Source organism: Mustela nivalis (genome assembly GCF_964662115.1).
Source record: "Mustela nivalis genome assembly, chromosome: 1".
Taxonomy (NCBI): Eukaryota; Metazoa; Chordata; class Mammalia; order Carnivora; family Mustelidae; genus Mustela; species Mustela nivalis.
In genome coordinates this window covers 107,113,147-107,131,564 of record NC_139020.1, presented here as the reverse complement: position 1 = coordinate 107,131,564, position 18,418 = coordinate 107,113,147, and the positions used below count along the sequence as shown (strand labels likewise).

The 18,418-nt window shown below is 37.6% G+C and overlaps 1 protein-coding gene and 1 long non-coding RNA gene across 4 annotated transcripts in view; both read right to left on the bottom strand.

Annotated features, from left to right (window-relative positions):
• The window catches only part of LOC309846064, a 495,527-nt gene that overhangs the window by 43,766 nt on the left and 433,343 nt on the right, over positions 1–18,418 (bottom strand). The gene's annotated exons all lie outside the window — the stretch shown is intronic.
• RTP4 (receptor transporter protein 4) overlaps positions 945–18,418 on the bottom strand; it is a 126,482-nt gene continuing 109,008 nt past the window's right edge. The window contains exons 2-5 of one of the 3 annotated variants that reach the window (XR_014301656.1): positions 16,755–16,857; positions 15,554–15,707; positions 1,611–1,747; positions 945–1,071 (exon numbers count right to left, since the gene is read on the bottom strand). Coding sequence is in view for 1 of the 3 variants with exons in the window: in XM_082694513.1 (XP_082550639.1) it covers positions 15,675–15,707; positions 16,755–16,857 (136 nt within the window). In the remaining 2 variants the exon portion in view is untranslated. Of the gene's footprint in view, positions 1,072–1,610; positions 1,748–15,173; positions 15,708–16,754; positions 16,858–18,418 lie in introns of those variants that run through there. The other 2 variants (XR_014301657.1, XM_082694513.1) reach the window with 2 other exon arrangements.

Below are 18,418 nucleotides of genomic sequence, written 5' to 3'. Positions count from 1 at the left end.
CTGATGTATGTGTCTTTCTCATTCCTGGGCAGTTTATGATTCTCGGGAATAAGATGTTCCAGGATCATCTTGTACTTTTCTTGCTCTAATTCTAGTTTCAAATAATTCTCCCAGGATCCCTGGTTCCTTGTAGTGTTGGTAAATAGTGTTTATAAATCAAGATATCAGTACTAGATGGCTTTTGTGTCTTAACATTATCACAATATCTTTATCATGTTCAACATATTAATTCCTAATATCATCGTATACCCAGAATTCAATTATCCAATTGTTTCATAAATTTCATAAATGTTTTTTCAGCCTACACAGTATATAGATTTATAGTTCTTTTAAGTCTTTTTTACTTTGTAGATCTATTCTCTATTTCTCTTTTTGTGTCTTTGCCATTTATTTGTTGAAAAACTCAAGTTGCTTCTACTATAATGTTTGCATTGTCTGGATTTTGCTGATCACATTCCTATGGTATAGTTAACCAAGATCCTCTGGTCTCTATATTTCCTGTAAATTGGCGGTTGACTCTGGACCCTTTACCAGATTTGGATTCACCCCTTCTTCCTCTTTGTCCTCCCCTCCTTCTCTTCTTTCTTCTTTCCCTCCTCCTCCTTCCCTTTAGGCAAGACCATTTCATAGGTGGAATTATGTTCTATCTGGAACAAAACAGAGACTGATGGTCTCTCTGTGATGTTAACAAAGCTGACAATAAGTTAACCTTTTAACAGTTACAAAATGATAATACTCTCTTGTTCTTTCTTTCTTTATTATCTAATGCTGCTATAAAGAGAAACTATTCTTTGGTTACTTAGTAGAAAAGGTTATTTAGAAAAGACAAGACAAATGCTTGCATTTTTCCCATTACTAGTTTTAAAAATAATGAATTTGTTCCCTAGCATCCTCCCATGGTAAAACAAAACACAACACAACAAAACAACAACAACAAAAACTTATGGATTTAAGCATATTTAATATGTTTCAGCCAATTTCAGTTATTATTCTCATTGATGTCCAAATTGTCCCAATTTTGATCAATGGAAGCGTGATCAGGTACTTCAGTACATGAGTCCTTTAAAACAACTTTCTTGTGTGTGGTGTAAGGAAATGGTCCAATTTCATTTTTCTGCATGTGGCTGTCCAATTTTCCCAACACCATTTATTGAAGAGGCTGTCTTTTTTCCATTGGACATTCTTTCCTGCTTTGTCGAAGATTAGTTGACCATAGAGTTTAGGGTCTATTTCTGGGCTCTCTATTCTGTTCCATTGATCTATGTGCTTAGCAAAATAAGTCAAGCAGAGAAAGACAACTATCATATGATCTCCCTGATATGAAGAAGTGGTGATGCAACATGGGGGCTTAAGTGGGTAGGAGAAGAAGAAATGAAACAAGATGGGATTGGGAGGGAGACAAACCATAAGTGACTCTTAATCTCACAAAACAAACTGAGGGTTGCTGGGGGGAGGGGGTTTGGGAGAAGGGGGTGGGATTATGGACATTGGGGAGGGTATGTGCTTTGGTGAGTGCTGTGAAGTGTGTAAACCTGGTGATTCACAGACCTGTACCCCTGGGGATAAAAATATATGTTTATAAAAAATAAAAAATTTAAAAAAAAAACAACTTTCTTATGTTGATATCTTTTTTATGTTATGGCATGCTGTTCCAGACTCATCTATACATTTCTTGTCTCAAACCTGGAGAGAGCACTCCAGGACCCAAAGATTCTTGTTGTTACTGGTTTGGTCATGGTTTGTAGGCCTTTTAAGAAGACAGAGATATGTTTTTTCAGAAAAGATAAAACACTTCAAAGATTCAGAATAATAGTTTTAATTCAGATTCCACACTACAAGATATTTTACTTAACTTTCTCAAGCTTACATCTATAACTTCTTTACTCCACAAAGAGAATTTTACTACTCAAAGATACCAAAGATGATAGTATTAAAATATCAAATAATGACTCATTTACCTTATCCCACAATACATACAAAGCACTATTAGAATCACCATACTAGTAGTACTACCAATAATATAATTATTGAAAGGAGTTTGAAACATTTTAAAGTTACTTTAATCCTTAGATTATATTTTTATGCCCAATAATGGGTCCATGATTAAAGGAGCAAGACTGATACAAAGCAAAGGTCAAGAAAAGCTTTATTTCACATCAAGCATCAAGAATCTAACTGAACATTCAGGACCGCACCTCTTACAAGAGAGGGCAACCCTTCTCTGTTTCACAGTCTAGCTTGTAAGGGCAAAGGCCATGCAGTTGGGCCTGGTCACGCACAGGTGACCAATGAGATTGTAACACACACAGGAAACTCCGCAGTGATGCTAGGTGACCAATTGAGTTACAATTTACCCTAGTAGACATTTGACCCAGCCTATTACACCTTGATTAGGATTGGCACCAAAAAGGGTCCCCAAGGGGGCGGGGCACACTCCTTGGTAACCAGGGAGACAGTATGCATCCCCCCACTGATCAGATGTCTCCACCTGGCCTGACCCACCCTTGTATCTGGGCTTTGTTACCTGGAGCTGGTTTCTGGGACTTGTCTCCAAGTAAATCCCTGGGGGAAGGGGAGCAGGGACAGTTTCTAAATAGGTCCTTACAATATCCTCACCAGGGATGTACAAATTTATGTTGTACAGTAACTTGAAAAAATTTCTGTCTGTACAATTATGTCATCAATAGATACAGAATAAGTTCATTTATTATATTGTTTTCAATTTATTACCATGCTCTTGACTTCAAATTCAAGTTTTAAAATTTTATTAGACATCCTCAAAGTACTATATTAAACACTTTAATATGAAAAAAAAGTTCAAAAAAAGAAAAAAAAAGAAAGGAGAAAGAAAAAATTTGCTCATATAATCTTTTTGACATCTATTTTGGCATCTGCCTTCAGCTTAGTGGGATCGAACCCCATGTCAGACTCCCTGCTCAATGGGGAGAGTCTGCCTCTCCCTCTGTCTGCTGCTCTGCCTATTTGTGTGCTCTCTGTCTCTCTAACAATTAAATAAATCTTTAAAAGAAATAAAGGATGAAAGAAAGAAAGAGAAATAAAGGGAGAAAGAAAGAAAGAAAGAGAGAGAAATAATCTTTCCTGTCTTTTCTTTCCCTTTAAGGGAAGTTGACTTCATAGAGAGCAATGATACTCACCTGAAATCCTTAAAATTTCTCTATTTCCTATGGATCAAGTATAAACTTCTCATTTTGCCAAACTAAGACTTTTACAGTACTGCCTCTAACTCTTTTTCAGGACTTACATTTCCCTATTTTCATTATTATTTTTATTAACATGTAAGGAAAATTCATTTAAAGTTTGATAAAAAGCTTCCATAAAGTATAAAGGCTCACAAAGAGCTAGGATTTTTTTTTTTTTTTTTTTTTTTGCATTGCTACCAATCATTGGAGATACACTGAAATATATAGAGTATTGATAGGACCTTCAAAAAAAGTCATGCCCTAGTGGCAGGGTTGAATTAGCCCCATAGTAAAGGTTGTTCTGGACTCTCTATAACAAATCTTAAAAGTAAGCCTCAGAATAATCAAATCAATCTGCAAGTAACTTAACTATAGGCCAAAATACTCTTTAAAGGAGTACAACTAAATAAACAACCAATAAATACATAAGATCAGGTGTCCTATGAAAATTTTCTAGACATGCAAAGAAATATGAAAATAATTATTGATAATAAGAAAAAGATAAATTACTAAAAACATACTCAGAAATGGCAGCTATGATGGAGATAGCAGATAAGGAACTTGAAACAGCTATTATAAATATTCACAAAGATGTAAAGTAGAACACAAATACGATAAGGGAAAAAATGGAAGACATTAAAATATATCTAAATGGAACTTGTAGAGATGAAAAATATATCAAAAATTAAAAATACACTAAAAGGTATTTATAACAGATTAGACAGTGCAGAAGAAAAAAATGGTGAACTTGAAAACATGGCAATAGATGCTATCCCAAATGAATAGCACATAGAAAAAAGGACTGAAACAAGTGAACAGAGCCTCAGTGAGTGTGGGACAATATCAAATTGTCTAGCATACATAAATTGGAGTTACTGAGAGATAAGAGAAAGATGAAGACAAATAAAGATTTGAAGAAGGAATAACAAAAGAATTTTTCCAAATATGATGAAAATTTGGGGAACCCAGAGATCCAGGAGTTTTGATAAACTTCAAGCAGAATAAATATTGAACATTCACATTAATGCACACACACACACACACGAGCATGTGTGCATCTGCATGCACACATACACACAACAGCAAGCCATTATCAAATTGATAAACACTAGAGAAAAAGAAAAAGAATTTTAGTAATCAGAGAATAAACACATAATATACTGAGAGGAATGAGGATAAGAATGACAGACTTCTCTTTGGAAATGACACAAGCCAGGAGTCAATGGAATGGAGAGAAGTGGTCAACCTAGACTTCTATAACTAGAAATAAAAATATTTTCAGACTAATGGAAGCTTAGAAGTTGTGTCATTAGCAGGACTACACCACAAGAAATGTTAAAGGAAATCCTTAAGGTAAAAGAAAAATAATTCCATCAAACTGAATCGCTTCTCCCTTTGTATGATTTTGTTGTTTCTTTTACTGGGTCCACTGATCTGTCTTATTTTAATGGTTCCATATTATTTGTGCCATGAGATATAGGATATATTGCAGACCTAGCCACTTAACCTGAGGTCAGGTTGGTTAAAACAAGTAAAGTTTATAAATGTAATATAAATAAATATAATAAAGGTTAATAACTTGCATCTGGGTGGCTTTGCCTTCAAAGTCCTAAAAATACATGTAACCATCCAGAGGCCATCCTCAATGTCAACTTGTTTAGCTCTTTCTCATAGACAGTTTACTCCTCTGTCCTCATATGGTTCCCTTTTCCATGTTCACGCAATCCATTGTTCACATTGAAGCCAGAGTGAACATCTGAAGCTCAATCTGACAAAGCCACTCCCCTGGTTAATGTCTTTCCATTCTCTTAAAGCCTGAGCCTCTTATGCTTCCTGTGATATTGAATAATCCAGTTTTGACTATTGCTGTAGCATCATCTTTCATCATTTGCTGATTGCAACTTTTATTTCACCCATTAAACAACTGACGGTTCTTGAATGTTCCATGGTCTCTTTTGCTTTCAGAACTTTGTTGAGATTGTTCTTTCTCAAACATTGTCCCCCTTCTTCCATGTCATCTGCCATCATGTCCCTAATGAACCCCCTCAAACATCTCAAGCCTGGATTAAGTACTCTTACCCTGTCCCTAAGCCTTTGGTAGTACTAATCATACTAAATTATAATTGCTTGTTTACTTCTGCCGTCTCAATTGAGACTGTGAGCAACTTGAGGGAAGGGACTGTCCATTGCCTAATGTAGTACCTGATACATTGTTGGATGCTCCAAGAGATTTGTTGGCTAAATGGTAGCTCTTAATTATTGATTTAATGTCATTATTAATTCTTCTAACCCCACTATACCTATCACAGTGCCTGACACATATTAGTTACTCAGGACATCTTACTACATTAAATAGACATTTATATTTACTATGTATCTGACATATTCCAATGCCCTTTTGTAAAAGTGCTTTAATTTAATCCTATCAATCTTCCCACCATGAAGTAGGTTTCATTACCCTCAACTAAAAGATTAGAAAAGTACGATGCCATAATTTTAAATAGCTTTCTCAGGGGCAAATTAATGTCAATAATGATTTTCCAGTTCAGCTTCCATTTCTAGTTGAAGCAAATACACAATCTAAGAATAAGGAAAGAATAATATGCAACTTCTTTACTCTCTGTTCAGTCTTCCCTTTATCAGATTTATTTAAAGAAAAATAACTTGATGTCTTTGCTACTCATTTTCCCAGTAAAAAGAAAGAAAAAAGGAAAAGAGCAAAGGAAACAAAAGAACATTTATTTCCAATGAATATCTGTGAAGTTAATCAAAGTGAAATGAATTTTGAGAAGAAGCAAATTACAGTTCTTTTATGATCAAATGTTTATTTGCAGACATTTGATGGGCCTGAGAGTTGACAAGGAAAATTGATATAATACCACAGGATCTACAATCAGTGCACAGACTGGAAAAAGGATGAAGTGGATGATGACCGTGACTTTGTCTCCTGATTGAGATATAGAATGTTTATGTTTTCACTGTCAAGTTAGAGAGATTAGTTTCTTTAGATGGATTAAGTGGCTGACTATCTTGTATTGTTGGCAAGGGACAGTGAAGGCATCTCCGAATAAATACTTCTCATAAATACCTAAAACATTGTTTGAAATTCATTATGAGGGAATCCAGTCAAACATTTTTTAGAGCAGAGAGTTTACATGGGAAATCCTGTTACAACAGCCCCAGAAGGCTGTGTAGAAAAGCATGCCAGTTTTTGAGATCTGCTTTCTCCCTCTGCTGATAACTTGTTCTGTGACTCTTGGAACACAAGCAGCAGGGCTGTTTTTTCTCCTCTGTATAATGAAGAGTGGAAGCACCTAACCTCTATGTTTAATCAGCATTACCATTGCTGCGTATCTTAGGATGATCAGTGATCATATCATTGCATTAGGCTGACTTATCTCTGGTTCCTTCCTTCCTTCTGGTTCCCAGCTTCCTCCCACTATCACCACTGCTGTGTAGACCACTAGATGACCAGGAGGTAGTCGTAGGTTTGTGGAAATTATATAAATCAAGAAAATCCTAATTATTCTTCTTTATTTCTCTCCACTCCTTTCGGTATTGTCCTGGATATTGAGGGTATGTTGCTAACTGGAAAACAATACTGCTCTTCAGTGAGCCACAGTTTCACCATCTTTAAAATGGGATTCATAAAATGTACTTCTCAGTCTTCATTGCAGGCTTCTTTTTCCTCACCTTAAATTATAGGTGAGGTGTCAATGGGCAGTGCATTTGCAACAGTGTTGAACCAAATGCCTGGCACAATATAGGGAATGTAGAAATTACTTTCCCAAGTTTTGCTTTTCTGGAGTGAGTTGCAGATCAAGTAAAATCAACATACATATCCTTATACCAAACTTGTCCAATATAAATGTGTAGTGCCTGACTTTTGATGGTTCCCCATGTCTAGAGAAATAAACCAATTATATTTTCTTGAGTCAACCACCTCTCAGTAACCATGGCTCCTTCTGTAGAGCTTGACTTCTCTTACATGTGTAGAGTGAAGTAGTATCTAACTAGAGATAGGTTGCCTTAATGAGAAGTTGCTTATAATTACAACTCTCATTCTTGAATTGCCTGTCCTGATTTGAAGAAACCCACTTTGCCAAGGATCCCATTGGTACTCCCTGACACCAAGAAATCTTAAATGGCTGGGGTTAGAGGGCCTGACAATGGTGTTAGTTGCTGGTCTGATTTCATGTGACAGTTAATTATAATGTTCATTCAGAAAAAAAAGAAGCTTGTTGTCATAGTGATAGCTGACTTCCCAAATAGGATGCATACCTCCAAGATGAAAGCATCTGCCTGCACAGAGCCAAATATCAATTTATTGTGTATACTATAGAAATAATTGAGTGTACTTCAGGTAGAAAAAATTTGATATGGACAGAGTTTCCTGTGCTTATGTCATATTGTATCTTCTCAACCATGATTTTCCCTCTGATTTCCATTTCCTTTTTTAAGAATGTTACTTTTCAGGGACTTGACTATATTCCAGGGACTAGTGGTGACACTGCTTCCTCATATCAAGGAGGCCTTGAAGGCACAGAAGCCACTAAGGGGAATGTAATCTAGTAGACAAGTCTGGGGGCCACTAGGGCTTTATCACTTGTGTAGGTAAGAAAGACCCCAGCTAGAGCTCCTGAACCAAATATTTGAATTGAAAACTGGGGGAAGGGGTATATTGAGTTTTTTCACCTTTCTGATTGTCCTGGTATCTCCAGCTTACCAATCTCAAAATTCCAGCAGATATGTCATGAGGTAAATTCAAGCTTTTTGTCCAATTTTTATTATGGAGTAGAGCAAACGCCCTGTCTTGTGTTCACATTGAAGGATCAGGAAAATCAGAAGGAAGAGAAGGTAATGGTCATCAGACAATATCTACAAGTCAAGTACTATCCTAGGACCTTTCATATCCATCTCCCTTGCCAAGTACAAGAAGGAAACACTCTTCCAACAGTTATGTGGCCAGTGGGGGAAAAAGACCAGAATATTCCCATAAGCTCTTAAAACCATCTATTTTCTATGATCCCCAAGTGCAGAACTGGCCCAAGTTAGTCATTTCTCTGCGTGTCTCTCCCTCATCTACACTAGCAACTGTGAGACTCTTAGAAACAAAATATATTTCCCAAATGAGATGCAGGGAGAGAATGGAGTAGACACAATTATAGAACAGAAAATTAATTATTGGACCATATTCATAGATAGGTTGTCTGATTATTTTGCCCACAAAAACTTCTACTTGTAGGGTATAAGAGAAAAATACTGGACTGAAAGCCTGTAGTATGAGTTTTGGGTTTTTTATTTGCTGACTCTGTGACCTAAGGCAAGCCACGTTTCCTCTCTAAGCTACAATTTCTCCCACTTACAATTCAGGGGGTGGAACTAGGTCAGTGACTCTCAGATGGAGAGGTAGATAAAATATATTACATGTAAGAATCATAGAAGGGAATTTGAGGAAGATGGTACAGTTTTACATTCTTACTAAATCCCCTTATAAGAGAGATAAAGCAAATGACTACTATAACAAAACTAAAATCTCACAGAAATCACATATAATCCCCACAAACTCCCAATATAGGCAGAATATATTAAAAACTGTGGGAGGACAGGAAGGTAAAAGAAAGGAACTTATAAATGCCTGAAGAGCCAGAGGAGTCCCAGATAGCCAATAACCACTCCCTGAAAGCTTGACTGGTTGAGAACAGTGGTTGAAAATGAGAGGGTGTTTTTGTGGGCTCAGATTTACTAGTGAAAACAGGGAGCTCACAGGAAGCTCAAATACACCAGAGTAGTCTAGGATCTATCAGCTACTGAAACTAACCAACCAAATACTCCTTCTAGGATAAAGCCCAGAATGGAGGATGAACTGCTGAAGGTAGAATCCACATTCAGCAGGACAGGGACAATTGGGACAAAGAAATGAGAAACCTTGGGTAGAATGGAAAAAGGGGGGGATTGTCAGAAGATTCTAGAAAATATGAAGAAATTGTCTACCCAAACTTTCCATTTTCTAAAAACAAAAGAAAAAGGGGCTCTGGATCCAAGAAGCTAGGAAGATTCTTCTGACCTTTCTCTTTCTAAGAGTATGGAACTATGGTTTCCAATTCAGTAGCCATTAGTCACATCTGGCTATTTTACTTTTAGCTAATTAAAAGTAAACAAAACTAAAATTTAACTCTCTGTCATGCTGGCCATATTCCAAGTTCTTATTAGTCACTTGTGGTTACTATATAATACAGAGAAGGACATTTCCATCACAGCAAGAACTTTTATTGGACAGTGCTAGCCATCTAAGATGTAGCCTACATCAACAGAATGAAGATAGTCAAACCCCACTCAAAGTCACTATATGGTAAAAGAGAATAAGCAAAATAATGTACCTATAGAAAAAGAAAAAGGGATTGACAAACTTATTGCCTAAAGATAGTCACCTAAAACAGATAATAAGTATTTTACATAGATCATAAAAATTTTGGTTTTATGTGCCATCTAACCTCTGATACAAGTACAGTTCTGCCAGTGTAGAGCAAAATCAGCCACAGACAGTAAGTCAAAAGAGAGGTGTGCCTATGTTGTAATAAAACTGTTTGCAAAAACAGGTAGGGGCTGGATTTGGACTACTGGTCATAGTTTACCAACCTCTGCTTTAGGCAATAAAGTATGCCAAAAAGACATGGGGAGATAGAGAGGAGAAGGGAGTTGGGGGAAATTGGAAGGGGAGGTGAACCATGAGAGACTATGGACTCTGAAAAACAATCTGAGGGTTTTGAAGGGGCGGGGGATGGGAGGTCGGGGTACCAGGTGGTGGGTATTATAGAGGGCACGAATTGAATAGAGCACTGGGTGTGGTGCAAAAATAATAAATACTGTTATGCTGAAAATAAATAAAAAATAAATTAAAAAAAAAGAGTTAACAAACTTGAAAAAAAAGACACATTCACAAAACAAAGGAAAATTGTAACTTAATCATCAAAATCAGCTACAAGAAAAGAAGAAAAACACGTCAAGCCTTTAGTCTGTAAATATAGTAAATGTAGGGCATGGAGAAAAATCAGGAACATTGACTCTATCTTAAGTTACAAAGAAATCCTCAGTAAATTTCAAAAAAGAGAAAAATATAAACAATATTCTCTGACTACAATATATTAAAAATAAAAATTAAATAAAAAATAAGACTCTTCTACCTAGAATTTTTTAAGTGTTATTAAGTAATTTGTGGTTCAAAGAAAAGATAAAAAACAAAATTGCAGAATTTCTTGAAAAAGAACTGAACTGACCACCACACGAGTCAGAATCTATGAAAAACAGCTCAAGCAGGTACCAAAGAAAATTTTTTTAATGTTAAGTGCCTATTTAAATAAAAACTAATAAAAGAAATGAATTAAGTAAGAGTTTAGAAGAAGAATAAGAAAATAAGCTAGAAGAAAAAATAATGTGGGTCAAGGCAGAAATCACTGACAGAAAATGGAAAACCAGGAAAAGTAATAAATAAAGGTAAAAATCTGGCTCTGTGGGAAAAAAAATCAACAAGATGTTTAAAGCATTAGATAAGCCAATGTTTCATAAAAGAGCAAATTATAAATATATAAAATTAGAAATGATTTAAAAATAATTTTAAAAAACAAGATATTTTTAAATTCTGAAGCTAATTTATAAGTCTAGCAGAAACATTGGAAAACTCTGATGAAATAGTTTTCTAGAAATTATGATTTATGAAATTTTACTCCAGTAGAGATAGAAAAATCTTGAAAGACCAATTACCATAAAAAAATATAGAGCTATTATAGTTAAAGAACAGAAAAGTTCCAGGACCAGGTTGATTCTATTTTTGTAAATAGACTATGTTCCCCATGAAGGTATCTTCACTTCCATTGTACACCCCTTACAATTTTGGAAAGCTTTCTTAAACATAATGGTCTCCATGCATCAATACTCTGAAATTTATGTCCTTACACACTTATTAGATGCATTCTGTGAAATTGATGTTGTGGGGAGCATACAGCAACAGAGGTATCATGGGGTGTCATGGCGTAGCAGAAGGCTGTATCAGCCAAATTTCAGAAGCCTGAAACCAGCAGAAGTGCAAACTGAAATGTGCATTTGATCTCAAATCTGATCTCAAATCCTCAAGTCTGAGGAAATACTGTGATCTGAATCTTTCTGTTCTTGCCCCTGATCTTCCCAAGTCAAGATATGTTCCTCAAAGGATATTGGGTAAAAATGGTGGGTTGGAAATATGTATGTTGTTTTGCTCTATTCTCAAAACCCATTTAAACAATAGTAAAGTGATATATTTTAAAAGGCAAACATTCTTAAGAGTGGAAAAGTGAAAAGAGACAAAGCTACAAGCAACAAAATTTTAGAAAGTGAAATGCAAATGAATGGGTACTAACTAATTTAGTAAACCAGGAAAGCTAAACCTTAAACCAACACTGGTAGAAGTTGAAAAATAACCTGTTTATATGAAGAACCTCTCAAAAATATATGAATTCACATCAAGTACTTCAGAACTTGAGAGTGAACAGTCTTGTTTAAAGTCTGTTTATGACTCAGATAGATCTCTAAATCCCCTCCTCCATACCTTATAGCCAGGCACATACCCATCCCCATTTTGGTAGAAACTTGGAAATGTATTCTCTGGATAGGATACAACAGATGTACCCTAGACTAAAAGATATTGGGCATAATTGAGAGTAGGATACAATTCTGAAATCAGGGGTAGCAAGAAAATATCTGTATCCTAAATGGTGACATCTCCAGCCAGCTCTGCTAACAAAGCTCTAAGAATGCCAGCTCCATGAAACCACTGTGTTCTGCAGTGTAAAACTGGACAATTCTTCTCCCAAAATATGATCAGCCAAAGAGAAAAACTTATAGATACTGATATAAAATGACTCAAACTTATCATTAGAGTCTGCAGGCAATAAGTCACACCCATGAGCCCAAAGCTTCTAATAAACATTTCTAGTAATCTAGGCTATTTCATTTATATGGTGCTAAAGGATGACCATCCATCTCTAACTTCAAATACAGAGAATAAAATACACACAATAGAGATGTCTGGGTGGCTCAGCCAGTTAAGTTTAGTGTCTACCTTCCACTCAGGTCATGATACTGATGTCCTGGGATTGAGTCCCTCATTGGGCTCCTTTCTCAGCAGGGAGCCTGCTTCTGCCTCTATCTGCAACACCTCCTGCGTGTGCAATCTCTCTCTCTTCTCCCTTTCTGACAACCAAATATAAACAAAATCTTAAAAAAAAAAAACAAAAAAAAAAACACCACACATAAACACAATAGGCACCTTAGAAAAGACAGATTAAATAAATAAAATCTTAAAAAAGAAAGCATACTAAAAGACAAAGAAGAACTTGGAAATTGAAAATATGACAGTAGATATATAAAAATTCAATGGAAGAAACAGAAGTTAAGGATAAAGATGTATACTATAAAATAGAAGAAAATGACAAATAGAAAAGCAGGAAGGAAAGGTGAAAAATAAAAGGATCAGTCCTTGAGGTCCAATATCTAAATAATAGGGTTTCCAAAGGAAGAGAAGAGAGGGAATGGGAGGAGAAAAATACCAACTAAATAGGTCAGGAAAAATTCCCAGAACTGAATGGCATCAGCTTCTAGATTGTGAGGACCTGCCAAATACCTAATGCAGTGGATAAAAATACTATAATAGTGGGAGAGGGAGGGAAGGAGGGAAGGGGAAAGAGAGAAAGGAAGAAGAAGGAAGAATAAGAGAAGAGAAAAGGAGGAGTGGAAAGAGAGGGAAAATTTCAATAATGTACAAAAGGTCGTGAGGTCGTGAATTGTAGTAGTTTCAGGGTCTGTCAACAGCCACACCAGAAGGAAGATCATGGAGGGGATCCTTCAAAATTCTGAATGGAGTGATTCCCAAGTTAGAATATCATACCCAATTCAACTGTCAAGTATGAGAATAAAATAAAGACATCATCAAAGATGTAAGTTCTCAAAATTTTACTTACTGGATATTTTTGTCAGAGAGCTCTACTCTGTCAAAGGATGCACTTCCTTTAAATAAGGAAGAAAACAAACAAAAAAGAAGGTGTGGATACAGAAACAGAAGATCCAACATGCGGGAAAGGAGTCTTAATGATGACTGAAAAGGCAGATCCTAAGGTGTTACTGTGTCTTCAGTCAAAAGGCCAAAGTTAGCAGGTTGGAGCACAACAGAAGGCCTAAGAAGGACTTCTTCAACAAGATAAAATTGATGGAATAACTGATGTTTCTGAACATTTTGAGATGACAGTGGAATGCTTGACAGAGGTTTGGGTGAACTGGTGTTACCTACATGGAAGAATAAGCAAATTTAAAAAAAATACAAGACAATTATTAGCTCTAAAGAAAATAAAAAGTTGGGGTATCTGGGAGGCTCAGTTGGTTGAGTGTCTGACTCTTGGTTTCTGCTCAGGTCATGATCTCAAAGTCACGAGATTGAGCCCTGCATTGGGCTCCTCATTCACTCAATGTGGGGTCTGCTTGAAATCCTCTCTCCCTTTTCCTCTGCCTCTCTTTCTTTCTCTCACAAATAAATGAGTAAATCTTAAAAAGGAAAAATGCAAAAAAGAAAACAAAATTATTTAGAAAGGAAAAATGATCATTGAATACTGCAGGATTCAGCTGGGAAATGTGTGGAGTTATTACTATATTATTAATAAATAAACTAATTATTATTGTTAATAATAATTATTAATAAACCCAGAACACTGGCCTGGCCCAAATCAGATGCAATTGTAATGAGAAGACTTGAGTGGGCAGGGTGGATGTGTATATGTAATTATGGAAGAGTGGGCAGGCGGGGAACTAGAACATCTAGAAGTAGCAATATCTGGAACAAAACAAAACAAAAAACAAACCTAGTTAAAGTAGTTGAAGTTGCTTCTGGGGAGGAGACTCTAGAGGGCAGGCAAAAAGGGGACTACTTCTCTCTGAAACCAATCTGGTGAGATCATTGACTCTGAATGTCTAATTGTGTAATTTTTTAAAAAGATTTTTATTTATTTATTCGATAGACAGAGATCACATGTAGGCAGAGAGGCAGGCAGAGAGAGAGAGGAAGGGAAGCAGGCTCCCCACTGAGCAGAGAGCCCGATGTGGGGCTTGATCCCAGAACCCTGAGATCACGACCCGAGCTGAAGCCAGAGGCTTTAACCCACTGAGCCACCCAGGTGCCCCTGTAATCGTGTAATTTTGATTAAAGCAGTGCATAAGCATACTAAAAAGCAGAAGCAAAGCTTCTCAAATAAGCCATGTGCTCTCTGCCTGTGGACCTTCTGATTTTAAAAGGTTTCTAGGCATGCTAAGACACAGTGTGTTTTCCTCACCACTATGGGGACAATGTGAGAGACATTGTGTCTGGGAATGAAAGTGCCCCACCAACCCTGTTATAGCAACCAGTGTTCAAGAATAATCACAGTTTTTACAAATGCAAACCTGGCACAGTTTCTCTGAGCATTTTTTCCTTACTGCTTAGGCTGGGATTCCTATTTAGCTGCATCTTTGGTGAATGGATGGAAACGAGATTACCAATAGACAAGGACTACTCAGGAGAAGCATCCAGACATGTAACCAGATGGCGGTTAGCAAGCCTGGGATAACCAGTAGTCAGCAGAATGTAAATAACAGCAATAACAACTATCACATGACAGTGGAACTTCAAGTTTATGGAAAACTCACAACCTTAGGAAAAAAATATCTGTCAAAATTGAGAAGAACATCATTGTTTCTATTTAACAGGCTAGCTAAAGTATAGACTTTGGGGGATAACAGCCCCCTCTGGGTTCCTAGCCAACGGCCAAGATCAACTGCAAGCTGTGTGGGTGAACCACCTGGAATACCAGCCCACTCAAGCCAGGTAACGACAACCCAACTCCGTGAAAGTCCCCTAAGTAAGAATCACCCCATTGAGCCTAGTCAATCCAAAGAACCATGAAATGCAATAATAAATTTTTGTTTTAAGTCACAAAGATTTGGAGTGGTTTATTATACAGCAATCAATATGCACAACAGGGAAAGTCTACTCCAACTCCTTCATTATCCAAACAGGAAAATAAAATCCTAAAACAGAGGGTGGCTTGGCCAAGGTCTCAGAGCAGAGAAGACTCGGGCTTCAGACCTTTGGGCCATGGCTCTTCATCAAGGCCATTGAATCTATACTAATGCTATCAATGTCTTCCTCTCCTCCCTCCTCGCTTTCCTCCTCATCCTCCTCTCATCTTCTAGTAACTTTATATCTTGATATTTTCAACTTATGGGAAAGTTTCAAGAATAGTACAAGAAATTCTCATATACCATTCACCTCCACGCTTCGACTGTTTGCATTTTACCTCATGCCAATGTTCTTCTAGAGAGTACATTTTCCTGCGGGGAGGCTGCCCCCAAACCTGATTCCTGCTGAGTGGTTAGTCACTGCTCAGTGCTTCCCAGCAGGCTGGAGAGGAAGAATGGTCACCTGAGGAGGAGAGGGGCGGAGGAGGAAATCTTTGGTAGAAAAAAAGAATGTTAATCAAGAAGGGTGTCAAAAAGGAGAATGGAATCACATAATACCAATTTGTCTCCATCAAGACATTCCTCAGAAGCTCTTCTGTAGAAAACCCACCTGACCTACCGTGTGCATATTGAACTTGAAGTCTGACAGCCCAAATCAGAATCTTGCCACTAGTTTTATGATGGGGCGAGTTCCCTTCTGTCTCTGAGCTTTGGTTTTACTTTTCTGTATAAACCAGATTCAATAAGCCAAGGCACTGAAAAGACTTTGCAAATGATGCAGAGGAAAGGAATTTTAACCACCTGTGTCTGACAGACTGCTTGAAGAGCTTTCTAAAAGTCCTAGTACTATGGCCGCATCTGCAGAAATCCCTATTTAAATGGTCTGGGGTCCAGCACTGTAGGATTTAAAAGATCCCATATAATTGTTAATGGGCTGCTAAGGTTGAGAATCTCTGTGATAGACAATAAAGCCGTTGCTCAGGGGCTGCTTGAAGTCCTGGAACCCTCTGGACAAGATGTCCCCTGTCTTGGCCCCTTCCCCGCTTCTGCAACCTCTTGGGAGCAAACTAAACCTCAGAGTTAGGAGTATCCTCTCTTCTAAACCTTTTCTTTGTCCTTTTCTTTTGTCCTTTTCTCAAAGAATTTGCCCTTTTCTTTGTCCCTAATGATCCACACTGGAAAGATTGCTTCTGGAAAGAGCTTAGTAGGTTCCCAATTCCTCCATGACTAATCAGAGGTTTTCTGTTTCCCCTGCAGTTCAGCAGCTGCTCTTCTTCCCCTCTACCTCTTTAAACACCTAATTGCTTGCATGCAGATCTATGTAATTTGGGATTGGCAGGAATTATGACTCATATGCAAATACCTTTGAAAAGAAGTGTGGGAGGGATTTTACATTCCTTGGTGGTCTCGGCAGGGTGAAAGAAGAATTTCCAAGATAAGGCATAACTTTTATTTTTATTACAAAAATATCTTTTGTGGTGCATTTGGTTTCTTTTTTTGGGAGGGGGCCTACAAATATTCCAGAAATGAACTACTTACTTTATTTTGAAGTTTAAATTCTTCCATCTTTCTTCTGTCTCTTGTACTTTTGCTCCTTTTTTCCCTTCTTTCTTCTTTCCTTTCCCCTTCCTCCTTCCTTCCTCTGTTAAAGAAAAAAAAATATTTAGGATACTTGTTAAAGACAATAAGGAGGACTTGGGGCACCTGGGTAGCTCAGTGGGTTGAGCCTCTGCCTTCAGCTCAGGTCATGATCTCGGTACTGGGATCGAGTCCCACATCGGGCTCTCTGCTCGGCAGGGAGCCTGCTTCCTCCTCTCTCTCTGCCTGCTTGTGATCTCTGTCAAATAAATAAATAAAATCTTAAAAAAAAAAAAAAACAAGACAATAAGGAGGACTTTATTCAAAGGGGGAGACCATCACAATAGTTGTAGGAACCACTGCAATGGGGATCAACTCTGAAAACAAGGAAAAATAGGAATCTATAGCCAAGAAACAAGGTTGGGGTGAGTAATGGAAAATTACTAAGAGCAAATGTCAGGGGTAGGAGGGACTCTGATGGCAGGTCAGGGGATCACCCAGTGGGTGGCGAAGGAGGAAGTAGCTAATCAAATATGAAGGTAGTCAGATATGGGGGATAGAGGATTCTGGTTAAACCAACTTCATGGTGTAAGGGCCTATTTAGCCAGAGCTATTCCATCCGGTTAAACAGTGATTTTGTTGTTTATGCAGTAAAACTTAAATTGACCTTGCCCCCTACTCCCTCCCCAACAGAGGAACTTACTTAAAAGCAAGTCCAGGAAACCAGTCCCAGGTAACAAAGCCCAAATACAAGTGTGGGTCAGGCCAGGTGGAGACATCCAGTCAGTAGGATGAGCATATTGTCTCTCTAGCTACCAAGGTGTATGGGTCCTGTCTTTTGGGTGCCAATTCTGACCAAGGTGATAGGCTAGGTCAAATATCTACTAGGGCAAATTGTAATTCAATTGGCCACCCGTGTGTGACCTAGCATGACTGTGTAGCTTTCTCTGTGTGTTACGATCTCATTGGCCACCTGTGTGTGGCCAGGCCCAACCACATGGCCTTTGCTCTATAAAAGTTTGTAAGGCAGGGAGGGGTTGCCCTGTCTGGAAGAGGTGGCCCCGACCCGTCCGTTTGAATCTTGACGCTTGGTACAAAATTAAGCTTTACTTGACCTTTGCTTTGTATCAGTCTTGCTCTTTTAATTACAGACCTAACAATGGGATTCTTGCTAAAATTGGGTTACGTAAATATAAGCACAGAAGCCTAGTTGAGAGGAGAATTCAAGGAAATCTGATCAGAGTTTGGTCAAGGAAAGAATGTTTGTCACCTTCTCCCCACCTTTCCTAATTGCCTGGTAACAGGCAACAGCAAAGCACAATTTGAAATATGTTATAATAGAGTTATACAAACTTCTCCTTTGTTTGGGATCGGTACAAGAGAGGATATTTTAGTTGAATTTGGAAGGATGAGCTTGAAATTTCTTTGGGCAGAGACTGGAGGAAAGATACTCTGGAGAAAGGAATAGGAGGTGTGAGAGCCCAGGGCATAAACTAACAGGATGTGTTAGGAGAATTGCCTTGGAAATTCAGAGAAGAGGAGTGTTTTCACATTTTTAAAAGAAAGATGATGAAGGAGGGATTGTTGTCTACAAATGGCTGCTGCAAGAAATTCTTAGGGGAAAC